Here is a 15,316-nt window from a genome sequence, read left to right on the forward strand (position 1 = left end):
CACAACTCCCAGACACAGGGCTAAATCCAGGTCCTCTTACACACACAATGACGTCCACTCTTCCCTTGATATACGAGCGGCGCTGGCAGGGCCACCTCGGTGGTTATTTGGGAATATCCAAAGATGAAGGCGCTGTAACACAAGCATGTGCGTAAATCTGTTTATTGGGCTAAAGTTATTTAACGTAGCAACATCTCAATAAAAGGGGGGAGACATTAATAGGGTCTGCTAAGTGTGACATCAATATTAACAACAGCTGCAAATTTGATGAACAGTCAATAAACATATAAGCAGCATGACATGGTGGAAAACACTGTATACACTGGTGAGCTTTCAACTTGGCAGATAGCAACATATGCGTGTGATGATCGGGTGTCTACATAATTTTGGTTGTATAGTGTAAACAACATCAAATTATTCTTCATTTCATATCTTTTCATTTGGTTGCACTGCTTCCATTTGTGTATGGTTATGTTAGCATTTAAAAAAATAATAAAAACTAGCAAATTTGTTGTTATCCAATTATATTTCCACTATCATGTGATGCCAAGGTCAGAGAAATCTGCCTTCAGCATTAACAGTCCAATGCAACACTCTGTAATACTGTGTTTTGGTGTAATTTTGATCATTGCTATAGCCATGGCATCATACTGATGGAATTAAGAGGTGGATTGATTCAGGTACGATGCCAATGAAGGCCTTGGTGTAAAATGCATGGCCAGTCACTGATATTACACCCTTTGCATTGAAAGTTAGAAAGGTCAGGTCTTCCTTAAAAACTTTACTGACAGAAATGTTGTATTCTTTTAATATGCATTTATTTGTCACATACATTACAGCAGAGTAAAATTCTTCCTTTGCATTAAGAAGTTGGTATTATAAGGACGCTGGGGCCAGAGCACAGGGTCAGCCTTGAAACATCATCCTTCAAGCAGAGAGGATTAAGAGCCTTGCTCAAGACCCCCATGGTGGCATGTTGGTGGTGCAGTGGCTTGAACCCCCTGACCCTCTGATCAGTTGTGTCCGGCTGCAAAATGTTTTATGTATTACAAAAAAAATAAAATTTTTTTAGTTTTTTTATTAGGTTCCCATTTTTCAACCCATTGCTACACAACATTCTGTAGTGATAAATTGTGTGGTGTTGTCAAGTGGTGATGGGTCGTTTATAAACCAACGATTTGTTGTCTTTAATTTGTCTCAAAAGAACGAGTCGTCTCAAAGAGTGATGAGAATGAGTAAAGCATCGCAAAATCATTGTAGGTTATGTACAGGACACAGAATCGAGAAGTTCATCTCATGAGTCATCTGATCCGTTCTTTCTTTTATAATGTGACTCTCACAGACGCTCCCAAATGCAATAAATCAGGTCCGAATCTTGACATTATTGTTATAATAATTATGAAAGTCAAGTGAAAAAAGAACTAACGACACGGACAAGGAGATATGAGCTACTTTTTCTGTTTATCATCATTTGTCCTTAGCTGCATTGTCATATTTTTAATATAGGACCTATAATCAAATTGTGTGTATGCAGACGTGTTGGGGGGGATCTGCTTATTGAAAATTAAACATTTAAATTTATTTCTGATTAAATTAACAAAATAAAAAAAAACGTTCATTTTGATGAACGAGATGAAAAAGAACCAAATCACTAAAATGATGATCTTCACATCACTGTTGTGAAGAAACAAAAAAACAAGACAAAAACATGCGTTTTTAATGCGCATTTGGAGCGCAGGTTGTATCCTCTCGAACGCACCGCGCTCGAACGGACATGCGCACTGGATCTTTGGAAATGAAACAGTAATTTGGCGGGTCGTTTGAATGAACGAAAACAGAGCAGCCATGTGGACGCTGGTAGCTGCGTGGGGAACCGATCAAATAATACAACTTAACTTGTTTTAATGTTTATCTAAAATATGCGCTGTGGACGGCAGGAGTCAGCATGAACCGAGGGAGGAAGACCTGCACCTGGACGCCGGAGGAGGACACCCGTGAGCAGCCTGGACTACTGGCAATTACACAGAATAGAACAAAACCAAACAGACTGAAGAGAAGTCCGAGAACCAGTCAGACCCAGAAATCAGATATTATTCACTTTAGATCGGAAGAAGGTGAGTCGGAGTTCGGCTTGGACTTGTAACCCATAATATTTCTGTTTATTAGTATTAAAACGTGTTGACGTTTGTCAGTTAATATATTTAAGGCAATCGTAATGATATGGGTAATGATAATAATAATTACTATTATAAATTATATATTAATAAATAAATAAATAATACATTGGAATAGAAATTTTCCCAATAAGTGGGCGTGGCTTAACCCGGAAATGGGTTTGTTAGCTCGTGACACGGTTGTGACGTCATTTGAATATGGCCGCTCTCGAAATGAACTGTTATTATTATTATTATTATTATTATTATTATTATTATTATTATTATGATTAGTAACCTGATAAACAGGAATAATACAATGCGAATATTCGTTTAAAGAAAAGTAATAACCCAGTGTCAGAGTAAATTGGAGCAATAAAAGAGATACACTACTGTGTAAAAGTTTTAGGCAGATGTCAAGTGTCAATAGTTTATTTTTTATCAATTAACAAAACTAAAAATATTAAAATCCAAATCAAATCAGCACTCTATGCTTGTCAATTTTCTTTTTCGAACTTTTCCAAACATCTTGGAGAACTAACACCAGATCCCCTGTGGGTGTAGGTTTCTAATATCCTTCTGTGTATCCATTTAATCAGAGACAGACTCAATGATGTTGAGATCTAAAGCTATTTTAGGACTCTTTGTTCTTCTCCGCTGAAAATAGTTCTTAATGACACTGACTGTGTGTTTGGGGTTGTTGTCCTGCTGCAGAATAAATTTGGGGTCAATCAGGTATCTACCCGTATTTCTCAGCATTGAGGATCCTCACCAAATCTCCAACACTATATGCAGAAATGCAGTATAAAGTTACAGGAATCCTCCACCATGCTTCACTGTTGCCTGCAGACACCCATTATTGTACCTCTAGTTTAGATTTTGGCATCTCAGTCCTGAGCACCTGCTGCTATTTTTCTGCAGACTTCTCCAGACAGTACATGGGTGTACCTGAGTCCTAAAGTGAGAAAACATCTGGTTTTGAGTCAGACCATTTTACTTAATTAATATGAATTTTCCCATGATAAGAAAATGAATACTCATTAGTTGTATTCTGGCTAAAATGGCGACTTAAGCATGTGTAATTTGCTGAGCTGCCTAGTTAATTTCTTAACTTTGTTCTGTAAGCTACTTATTTTTCGTTCACATCGATCCAAAGTCAGACTTCTGCATCGCCTGGCTTTTTTATTGTCTATGAAATCAACTCAACAGACAGATGACACGACTCAAGATAATTATTGGTCCACCTAATCACATCGCCCAAGTGTTAGACTCAAAAACTCTGTGATGGAGTTCAAAACCGGTGTAACGGAGAGACGACGTAACTCATCTCAAGATTTAATAAGAATTATGCTAATATTCCAGTGAATGCAATTTTAAATGCGGATTTATAGGATGATTTAGCGATTGTCTTTGACCCATAAGCTTAAATCCACATGAAAATGTATTTGTTCTCTTGTGTCGGAATTGAGGTCGACCGACACATAATTTTTGCTGAATAAAAGGCACAGATAGTTTTTCCGAGTTGCGTTATGCGGTATGAAAGTGGCCTCTGCAGGCGAATCACTGACGACATGTGCTGTTTATTTGAAGTGTTTTTTTTTTTTTTTATAAATTGATTCTGAGACTCTTTGAGTAACAACATTTTGTTTAATAATTGGTGCTTTCTCTTGCATGTGGCCATAATGCATAGGATCAATCTTTTTATAGATTCTACTCTTTGTCTAAACTGTACATGGATTCAAATATTTAAATGCAATGTTCTTTTAAGTAAGTAACTGGAGATACCTACAACTTCTTACACCTCTATTTGATAAAATTTCTCGTAATCAGATTTCAAAACACCAACCCGTGTCCAGAAGGTGGGGTTCAGGACTCCCGTTACGGACGAGTCCCCAAATAATGATGAGTTCCAGCATGAAATCATCTGGGATCCAACATCTCCCTGGACTCCTGTCAGAACCGGCAAGTTGGCTGTAATCCCATACAACTTTACTGTTGCTCGTGGAACAAATTTGTGATCATGTAATCATTCTGGATTTAGGACGGGGCCGGAGGAGGGCCGCTGTTTTTAAATCGGTGGACATTGCAGACATCGCCAACAGGATAGCTCCAAAGGTTATTAGCAAATACAAAGTGATAGGTCTATGTGTTGTTCATTGAAGTGTACATCAGTTTGGTGTCATGGTTTCTGTATTTTAGAGCAAGAGGCCGGAGGCGGCAGAGTCTTCTTTGCTGCAGTGGATTGGGGACACGGCCATTCCATGCACCCCGGAAATCCGAGAGTCCAGGATGAAGCCCAAACCAACAAGGTCTGATACTAAACCACTTTTTATATAAGCAGTATGTGGTGCAAACTGGCTTGGTAAAGAAATAATAATATAGAGGTTTTATTATGGAGTTCATTCACTAGTGCACCATTTTTTGCCCTGACTTAAAATCCATAGTAGGAATTATCCAAAGCACTTAAAATGTCCTGCATCCTAATGCCAGGCTAAATAATATCTTGTTCCTACACAGACAAAACCCTGTGGATGACTTGCTGAAGTTAGCAAAACAGTTTGACTTCAACATGATCCAACAGGAGGAAGCTCAGAACTCTATGAAAATGCATGAAGACCAGGATCTGTTTTCTGATGAGATCGACCTCCCAGCTTCACCACAGACTCACTCTGAAGCGGAGAAGCCACCACCGGATTTGGAGGACCAAACGGTCATTGGTGATCCTCTGGACGATGATCTGGATTTGCTTTTTGAGGGGTCGACACAGACGGTCAGCAACCTGAGCCAGGGTTTCAGCACATGTTCTCATGACGTGGATAAATGCGCTCTACAGTTTGGTGTGAATCGAGCGAATACAGACTCGGTAAAGACGCCTGGTGTCACTCGAGTGGGTGGAGCGTCTGATTTAAGCAAAGTCATGCAAGTAGCTGACGATTTTGATGACGATTGGAACAATGACGATTTGCTGGACGACTCGCTGGTGATGGCGATGACTCAAAACCCGGAACTGTTCTCTGTGCCTCAGCACAGCTCGACACAGAAGCAGACGAACAAAAATGACAGCTCATCAAACATTGTTCCTCCTCAGAACGGTTATGAAGAAACGAACTCTGGAGAAGCGCAAAGGTTCTCCCAAAGACTTGAGAGCTTTCAGAATGGCCAATGTTGGAACAAGACTACACGAAGTGCAAGGAAAGTTGAATTTCATGCGCCAAACAGTTCAGGAACTGGTATGTCGAAGGTTCTTCTTCCCGGTAAAGTTTTATCAATAGTTCCTGGTTCCCATGGTGTATCTACAACTACTTCTCAGCTCAAGAAACCAATGGAAATCCAACCATGGAAGGTTCAACCCACAGTTCCAATTCCTTCCTTTTCCAGATTGGACTCTCCTAGATCTGGTCACTCGGCCACCAAGCTCGCCGTTCCTACGCTGAAGATCAATGCAGTTAGTGAGGAGAAGAAAAACCACGTAACCCCGGAGGATGATGTCCTCACTGACTTCGCATCAGAGGACCTGGATTCCATCTTTGCATCGGACGACATCTGGGAAGACGGGGCAGAAGATGATGATGCTTTGTTCTCGGAAGCCTGCGAGAAAGTGGAAGATATCATGACTGAACAGGAACCTCCTCGAGAAGCGCCCATATTAAAACCAACACCGCAGAGCAGTCAGTGCACCACTGATAAACGTGAGAACGTGGTTTTTCAGCCCTCTTCGTCCAACGCTCAGGTTTATGCCCGCTGTCCAGCGCCATCGAGTACGGCAGTTCTTCCTGGAGCACGTTTCAATAACACTTCAGCAATGGACAGCAGAATGATGAAGTCATCAGAGAGCAGGTATAAATTCAGCCATTTTAAAAGCACTACGAGAACAGAAAGTCCCACCTGCACTGCAGCTAGCGAGGTTTGTAAGAGCGCCACGGCAACCACCGTCCAATTATATCGAAGAATTCGAGATGACCATCAGTTCCCAAAGCCTAATAGCAGCTTAAACGTTGGACCAGCTGTTTCTAAAGGTAAGATAATTGCATTACGTATAACGTATAACTATAAATATTGGCACCTTTTAGGTTTACTCTAAATAAAGTCGTTTGTGTGTAAGATTTATGGCATTAATAATTGGCATTTTAAATGCTAATAATTGATATTGCACGGAAAAAGAAAGCAATACAGTCAACCCTCGATAATTCAGGATTTGGAACTCGCAGCTTTGAAAATTTGCAGGTTCTCATTTCGAGACAGGATGTGCATTTAGCATGTTGGCAAATTACATCGACTAAATGCTCCTGTGTCCCTCACAGATCATGGAAAGTGGAACTTCAAGCTATGGGGCCACCACCAGAAATGTCCAATTTGGACTCCTCTGTCCACAGAACGTTGTTATTCACACTCCAATCCTAGTGTGTTTTTCTATTTTTGTTTGTTGCATAGAAACAAATGTAACCTGCCTCTGTCTCATAAAGTATAAATCACAAGGTGTTTCCGAATGAATTATTGTTTTAATTTTTTATGCATGTTGATTATTGAATGATGGCAGATCTTTTTTAATTTTCTGATAAAAAATGACTGCTGGTGTTCACTCTTTCTGTGTAAAATGACCAAATAAATATTATTTCCTAAATATTTTAAACATTAAGTGATAAAGGGTTGTGATTATACAGATGCGAGCAAAGTGGCGGTGACGAGATGCAGCGACTCTGAGATCGAGAAGAAGAAGCAGCAGGCCATGGAGAGGCGGAGACTCCGATTGCTGGCCAATCAGAACCTCTGAGCTCCGGTATGACGTTGCGTAATCGCGAAAATGACCCGGCGAAGATGGCAGGTCCAAATCGTTTAACGCTCCCAGCATTAAATTGCCCTGTTTGGGGATAACAGACTGGATCTTCTCACGGTCAGTCGTTTTGAACAGAATCTCGAACAGCTGAGCCTCGGCAGGGGCTCGTCAGATGAGCGTGTCCTGCTCCGGGACATCTCAAATCCAGGAATTTCGGGGAGGTTCGGAAATTCTGCAGCACATCTGTCACTCTGGCACTTTTAAACGGTTGTAGTGTTAGATGTCTTTCAGCTTTTTCTGTGATGGAACTGGTTCTAAATGTTCTTAATGCTTTCTAAATGTGTATATATTCTTTTCTTGTACAGATGAAAAAGAAAACCATAACTATAAGATCACTACTAGTGGATAATATTTTAATACTAATGTTTTATTTCCATTCTATTAAAATGATTCGTCAAAACCATCTCCCAGCTACAGCACTTCTTAAACATCTAAACTGCAGCTACACTGTCTAGTAGAGATGATCTCATTCACTCAGACTGACAGACCAACAACCAGGTTTTACCTCCTTCATTGGGACTGACAGGCTCACTGAAGGCCATGAGGATAGTCTGGCACAGAGGCCACACCTTCACTAAGGTTTACACAATGGTCATACCTCCTTCACACAGAGAATTAGAGAGGCCAGGCCTCCTTCACTGAGATGGCCACCGAGGCCATGCCTCCTCTATTTACCTGATAGGCCACATGCCTATATAAGCCACGCCTCTCTGTTTACCTGATAGACCCCATTTATATATAGGCCACACCTCCTCTGTATCCCCGATAGGCCCATGCCTATATAGGCCACGCCTCCTCTATCTTTACCCGAGAGGCCCCATGCCCATAGAGGCCATGCCTCCTCTATGTTTGCCCGATAGGCCACATGCCTATATAGGCCACGCCTCCTCTATGTTTACCCGATAGGCCCCATGCCTATATAGGCCACTCCTCCTTTTTGTTTACATGATAGGCCCCATGCCCATATAGGCCATGCCTCCCCTGCTACCCGATAGGCCCCATGCCTATAGAGGCCCCATGCCTATAGAGGCCATGCCTCCCCTGTTTACCCGATAGGCCCCATGCCTATAGAGGCCCCATGCCTATAGAGGCCATGCCTCCCCTGTTTACCCGATAGGCTCCATGCCTATAGAGTCCCCATGCCTATAGAGGCTATACCTCCTCTATGTTTACATGGTAGGCCCCATGCCTATATAAGCCACACCTCCTCTATGCCATGCATCCTTCACTGCGATGGTCACAGAGGCCACACCTCCTTCTCTAAGGTTACCTGACAGATTGACTGACACAGAGGCCACACCTCTTTCAGTAGGATTGCCATGGTTTCTTTATCTAAACACGGGGCACAGAGGCAACGCCCTTTCACCTATACTGGCACAGAGACCATGCCCAATTTTATATAATCAGAAGTAAGTACGGTTTAGAGATAGAAGTGTAATATTTAGTGTTCATGCACAGACTGTAAAGTTGCAGCCGTTTTCTGGTCTGGAGTGACGCGACCAGAGCAGAGGTAGATTCAGGTGAGATACTGCGCCGGTCTCGCTAGTGAGCTCACTGACACCTGTGTGACTGCAGCACACCTGAAAGATGACTCCTGCTGTTATCAAGCTTCAGGGAGGTAACTGTAGAAAGCACTGTGTTTAAAAAAAAAAAACCCTGTGGCCATAGCATGTCATTATTTCATCTGTCTGAATGGCATTGTGCCTTTGCGGAGTGTGTGTTTACATAAAGCTTGTAACAAAGCCTCTATACCTTGTTCCTGAAGCTGTAATGGAATTATACACTCAAAAGTACATCACTGATACTCAAGAGCCACCTGTGTGTGAGGTTTAAGAATGGAATGATTCGCTTTGCCCGGCAATGACAGGTACAGAAACCGTCGAGACCACAACAACCGCCACCGTAACTCACCTCGGGACAACTTTTGCACTGTAATTTTATGCAAATCGTGAACAAATACAGCAATATTAAGCCACGATTTGCAAATTCAAGGCTGTAATATATAACGCTAGTTTTTGATTTCTCCCCAATTGACCCTTTTAGAAGAAATAAACGTCTGTAAACACTGTAAAGACAAACGAGAAATGTAGACAAATCAAATACATTTGTTTTAATGACATGATCTCAAAGGTTATTTTTCCAGAATTCTCTCACAAAGCCTTTGTCATTTCTCACCCTCAAAATGTATTATGACGCTAATAGCTGAATAATCACACCATTATACTGTATATGTTCAAATACCCGTCACTACATCACTGTGGAGGGTCAGAGAGAATTAGTGTTAAGTTCCCACAGTGACATATATTTACTCAGTTGTGTATTCACTTAATATGATACCTAAGTGTTCCTGAGGTCATTCTTAGGGGTTATGGGGTCATCAAAGGTTAGACCACCGTAGGTAGCTACCATAGACCATAACCACATGACCCTCAAGCTAGTTTAAAACGTATAGATTTTTCATGATAAGGGTTTTTGGACACCTAAACCTAAGATTGTGGGGTTTTTTGGCTGTTATAATAAGCTCCACTCTTCTGGGAAGATGTTCCACTAGATTTTGTGGAGATTTGTGTGAGACTCATTCAGCCACAAGGATGTTAGTAAAGTCAGGTTCTGATGTAGGAGACCTGGGGTGCAGTCAGTGTTCACATTCATACCAGAGGTGTTCAATAGGTGTTGGAGGTCTATAGCAGGATCTTCTACTCCAACTCATGGAAAGCAGATCTTCACGGAGATGGTTTTGTGCGTTGTCATGCTGGAACAGGTTTGGGTCTTTTCGTCTCTCAGTGATGGGAAAATTTCATTTCCGAAGACGGCCTATATAATTGTGATACTCCAAGTTTGTGGTAAGAGTTTGGGGAAGAATCACATATGACTGGAAAAGTCTGGTGTCCCAATAATTTTTCCACATGGTGTATCTTCTATCTAGCTGAAGAACCATTTTGACCTCAGATCTGACTGGTAAATGTTAATTCCTATTACAGGTTTATATCCTCACACTTGTTCGTCTAATATTCTACATTCTATAGCGAAGGATCATTCACTTGGACGTTCTTTTTCGCTTTTTGGGAAGGTGTCCAGTTCCAGCGATTTGTAACCAAGTCTTTAGGAAAAAGGGGTTCTTTTGTCTTATTAACATGTCTCAAGAAACAAAAAAGGAAGTCTGGACAAATGTATGTGTGAGTAGATTTATTAAGTTTATAAAAGAATAAAAAAGAAAACCAAAGGCTGATGAAGGAACGTTGCATAGGATTAAATTGATTACAACGAATAGAGCCACCAGGAAGGAGGAAAAGAGGAAGACCAAGGAGGAGGTTTATGAATGTGGTGAAGGGGAACATGCAGGTAGTTGGGTTCAAAGAGGCAGCTGTAGAGGACGGGGGGAATGGAGACGGATGATCCGCTGTGGCGCCCCCTAATGGGAGAAGTTACTGTATATTTCTATGCAAACGTTTGCCTTCGAGATCAGGTTGATCACAGCCTACACAACAGAAAATCTGAGTTTCCCGATTAGAACAGGTATATATGAATATATCAATTATCCAGTGAATCTTTGAAGATGAAAAAAGCGAGCCACCAGAGTTCGTTTCCCTTCAAACAAGACGAAAGAGAATGTTAAAGAGGCTTAAAAATAGCCCGCTTCTTTTTTTTCCGTCTTCGTCGTGTCCTTTTCTCCCCCTGCACTGATAAACACGTTGTTATCAGCGACCCACATGGGGCTGAAGTCACCCGAGAGCGCCGCTGAACTCGGCGTGACCCCGCTCTCCTGTCCTCTCCGCTTTACACAGAGCTTCTGCCTTTCATCAATTATTCCCCTGTAACCGGCCGGGAGGGACACCGATACGGAAATCTACGCTGGCTCTGTATCTACAGCGACACCGAGCCGCCGGGGGAAGCAGAGCGGCACCGAATAAATACCTGAGCACATCCACCGACTCCGGGTCTCCTTACCTTCTCTGAACCTTTTCATCCAGGCCTTTTCACTTTCCTTGGGGGATAGGGGGGGATGTTTAGTCTGTTTCACTGCTGTCCTCCTACAGTGATGCCCCCACTCGAGAGAATCCTTGTACACAAAGGTCACAGCCTGGATTTTCTTTGTAAGTCTGCAGGAGGTCTGCTTTCGGCTTCGTTCCAAACAATAGACAAAAGTACTACAGGCTAGAGTAACCTGATAAAGGCCACCTACAGGTGCAGCGGCTGCATCCAAATCCACAGAGGCAAGGTTTGTGATTTGGGACACAGCCATGGATTATCGATTCTGGGCCTCCATATTTTGCGTCTCGATTCACACAAATCAAGCTAGACGACGAGTCGCTTTAAATCTCGTCGCTCAGCCGCCAAGGCGTCAATTAGTTTTCCGATAACGTCGGTTACAAACGCTGAAGGTACAGATAGTCTCAGGTTTATTTTGTCAATTTTGGGGGTTGTGGCTGTAACTGATAGAGCTTCTAATTTGTCTGTTGTCCCTCACCTGACGATGACTGATAGCTGCAGGTATCGTGTCTCCCAGCGCTGATCCAGGACCAGTCCCTGTGACTGGCCTCATCAGGATATGAAAGATGACATGACTGACCCCAGATCAGCGATCTAACCGACTTGAGTCCGGTCCAGTTTCCGCTCAGGTCTCTGAAAAACAAACACCGTGTTGGAAACTGTGTTTCCCTGTGTGTGATATTGTAGCCCCTGGATTACATTTACCTCTCTACCGACTACACATGCCTTGGCGCCGATAACCTGAGGGCCGAGTTCATCGTTGTGGGTTTGAGTTAAGGTTGAGTTGGGGTGTGTGTTTGTGTGTGTGTGTGTGTGTGTGTGTGTGTGTGTGGGAGTGTGTATGCAAAAAATGTGTTTTGGAAAGGAAATCTGAAGCAAATCAGCACGTTTGTTTGAAAAGATCAAGAGACAGATGTGAATGCAAAAGCAATGGAAATTCTACAAGCACCTGCTTTTCTTTCATCGGCCTAAGATAAAAAAAACAAATCTTACGCAAGTTTTATGTGTATATATATATATATATATATATATATATATATATATTAGTGTGGTTCCTTTAGAGCCTGTAGACTGCTGTCTGTAAGGCAAAAAGCACTGAGTCTTATAGATAAATAAATCACTGATGGTTTGGTATCAGTGCATCCAGCACCTGTTACCTCAAAGATCATTATTTTTCAATCCACATCCCAAAAAGGTGTTTCATTACTCTTACATTTTACCTGCCAAAGTTCTCATTAACGTTATATGCAACTAATACACTACATGGACAAACGTTTGTGGACACCTAACCATAAGATTGGTAGGTGGTTCTTTTTGAACATTTTATTCCACATTTCGTCTTCATTTCCTGTTATAATAAACTTCACTCTCCTGGAAAGATGTGCGGTTTTGTGTGAGATTTCATTCAGCCACAAGAATGTCAGTGAAGTCAGGGACTGATGTAGGTGAGGTGAGTAGAGATTGACCGATACCGATAACTAGGTTGGATCGTATTTGCTGATACCCGATTAATCTAATGATAGTTTTTTAAATGGATACTGGATAAAAATAAATAAATAAAAATAACCATGTAAATTAGTACTAAATTTTATTTAAAAATAAATAAATAAATATATATTGAGGAAATAAGTCATGCATTCAAACAAAACACACAAAAAATAACACATAAATATAAGTACAAATAAATAAAAACAGTTACATCCAAAATGAATGAAAAAAAAGACACTTTAACGCAACCCGGAAAAACTACCGGTAGTTCCAGCAATCAACTACAGGTGCAGATTGATCAGTAAAATTATTTAATAAGTTTGGAGCTCTAGAGCAGGTGATCTCCCACCCATGTAAAGCATATCTTCATGGAGCTGGCTTTGTGCACAGGGGCATTGTCATGCTGGAACTGGTTTGAGTATCCTAGTTCAAATGAATGGAAAATTTCACCCAGAGATTTCGCATCCTGTACAATTGTGTGTCAAGTAGGTGTGTGTCAGGCGGGTGTCTCAAACTTTTGTTCATATTGTGTAGCACTCGCCCTTTTTTATTTCGTTAACTTTTCTAACACTCTAAATAAATGTGACCTCACATACACACAAAACCACTTCACCATGTATAGGTGCACATTGGAGCTGGTTCTATGGAAGCAATAATCTGTAATGTTCATATAGAAATATATGCCAAGGAAAAGATTTCCTTCTTGAACAGATGAGACCTTTGTGAAAAGGCTCTATGGTGAAGGAAGCACACTGGAAAAACTTTATAGAGATTACATTTCGGGTGAAGAGGAGTGGGTTGTGGGCAGAGAGAAGCCAGGAGAATAGATGCGAAGCCGCTGGAGCAGAAATGGATGAGATGTTTAATGCTGGCTGGCATTTCCAGAAGGCGACGTGCTCTCCATGAGCACAATTAGGAGAATTCAGGAAACATTGACTAATGATGTGGGTAATGTTGGAGGGTTTAGTTGTGTGTGTGTGTGTGTGTGTGTAAAAAAAAGAGAGAGGCACGGGGGATCTCCACACTCTCAGTTTATACTTGCAGTGTGGTATAAGGTAACACTTTAATGTTTCTGATGACATCTGTAACACATCTGGTGCAAAAGCGGATTTTACTCTTTGTGTGTGTGTGTGTGTGTGTGTGTGTGTGTGTGTGTGTGTGTCTTTAATCAGTTCACCAGCTTTTCCACAGTTTGCATTTGCGTCCCCAAATTGCTACATTAACACTCGTGTAGCTTCACAGGCCGTACTGAAAGACAAAATTGTACCAAAAACCAATCATGGGCAGGAAAAGACACCGGAGCTATAAATTACACTTTGTCGCCACCTAGTGGTGAGATTTTCTTACCGCACCAAGCGTATGTAATAGTATTAAAAATCCTGGATGAATGAAGCAGATCTTTACTTTGTAGTGCAGCAAAAAAGTGTGATGTTTTATAATATCCTCCACTCTTCTGAGAAGATGTTCCACTAAATTTTGGAATGAATTGTGTAGATTTTACACAGTCAGCATGAAAAATTCATTTAAAAGGTGTTCAAAGGTGTTGGAGCGCTATAGCATCAGATCTTCCACACCAAACCATGGAAAGGAGATGAACATGGAGCGTTGTGCATCATCATGTACCTTATCATGTACTATCATGTACCTCCTAGTTCAAGTGAAGGAAAACTTTATTGCCATTACATCCAAAGACGTCCTATACAATGTCTCTCTCCAACTTTTAGCAGAAAGTGTAAGAGAAGATCTACACGACTGGTGTCCTAATGCAGATGTTGAGAACAGATTTCCGGTCCGGAATGCTTGTTTGGACCACCTCTCAGTTTATAGATGGTATAATAGTACATGGTCCAGTGGGTGGAGCTTTACAATCATTGATGTGCATCTTTCAAATGTCAAAGCCAGATGTTTAGAGACGTGATCTTGAAGAAAGAAAATGATTAGTTACCTACTGCACCTGTAAGAACTCCACCTTACTCTTGTAGATTCAGTTTTTATATGTTTTCTATCATATGATTCTGGGTCATGTGATCAAAACACAGCCGTTATCCAGTTAAAGCACCTGTAGCTGTGGTCCAGAAAAGAGGTGAGTCCTACTTTTAGTGCTACTTTTTATACACGTCAGAGACAAAATGCATACAGATGAAAAGCTAAAGTTCATCAGCCTTTTTTTCCTGAGTGGGTCATTGAGTCTGTGGTGGCTGATTTCTGCACGAGAGGAACATCTCACCTCACATCTCTCCATTTATCTTCCAAAATCACCCCTTTTTCGCGTCTTAAATTGAAAAGAAAAAGAAAAAAAAAAGTGTCGCAGAAACTTACGTTCTGCCACCTGGTGGTGGAGTTTCGTAACTGCACCAATCGTCTATAATGGTATAAAAAACTCATATTCTGGAAAATAAAGACAGGAATGTTTTAGCTCACTATAGAAATCCTCAGAGGCAATGTCTCATTTTCTCCCCCCTTTCTTTCTTGTTTTCTCGTGATTACGACTTAATTTGTCATGATCTCAGCATAACGAGTTTTGTGATCTCGATATAAAAAAGTTTTCGCATGACGCGCCTTGTGAATGTTTCTGTTTACTAATTTCCTGCAGCAAATATAGACTATATCTCTGCATTGAGAGAGAGAGAGAGAGAGAGAGAGAGAGAGAGAGAGAGAGAGAGAGAGAGAGAGAGAGGAGGAAAGGCAGGCTTATTGATAAGATTCACGATTAACCGTGTTTAAGTCGTGATAACGAGAAGAAAACTTTGATGTCAAGATCATGAGGAAACAAGAAAGAAAAAATAGCTCACAATTCTCCAAATATTTTATTTATTTATTATACATCCCTCCAAAATAAAGAACAGCAGGC

General features: G+C 41.2%; 1 protein-coding gene across 2 annotated transcripts; it reads left to right on the forward strand.

The window, feature by feature from the left end:
• Positions 1 to 1,754: 1,754 nt before the first annotated feature.
• Positions 1,755 to 7,390, forward strand: etaa1a (ETAA1 activator of ATR kinase a). 2 transcript variants are annotated; one of them, XM_046837129.1, is made up of 7 exons: positions 1,755 to 2,114; positions 3,984 to 4,115; positions 4,195 to 4,268; positions 4,353 to 4,462; positions 4,671 to 6,169; positions 6,455 to 6,553; positions 6,815 to 7,390. In XM_046837129.1, the coding sequence occupies exons 1-7, from the start codon at positions 1,946 to 1,948 to the stop codon at positions 6,922 to 6,924; spliced, it is 2,193 nt and encodes a 730-aa protein (XP_046693085.1). In that variant the 5' UTR covers positions 1,755 to 1,945; the 3' UTR covers positions 6,925 to 7,390. The 2 variants fall into 2 exon arrangements, with proteins under 2 accessions (XP_046693085.1, XP_046693086.1); XM_046837130.1 differs by lacking the exon at positions 6,455 to 6,553.
• Positions 7,391 to 15,316: the final 7,926 nt, after the last annotated feature.

The sequence above is a fragment of the Silurus meridionalis genome, chromosome 24 (genome assembly GCF_014805685.1).
Source record: "Silurus meridionalis isolate SWU-2019-XX chromosome 24, ASM1480568v1, whole genome shotgun sequence".
Classification (NCBI taxonomy): Eukaryota; Metazoa; Chordata; class Actinopteri; order Siluriformes; family Siluridae; genus Silurus; species Silurus meridionalis.

Excerpts from the sequence above, each read along its gene's own strand:
- etaa1a (XM_046837129.1), top strand. The coding sequence starts at position 1,946 with ATGAACCGAGGGAGGAAGACCTGCACCTGGACGCCGGAGGAGGACACC. Across the intron at positions 4,269-4,352 it reads CCAACAGGATAGCTCCAAAG|AGCAAGAGGCCGGAGGCGGC; the intron begins GTTATTAGCAAA and ends TCTGTATTTTAG. Across the intron at positions 6,170-6,454 it reads TGGACCAGCTGTTTCTAAAG|ATCATGGAAAGTGGAACTTC; the intron begins GTAAGATAATTG and ends TGTCCCTCACAG.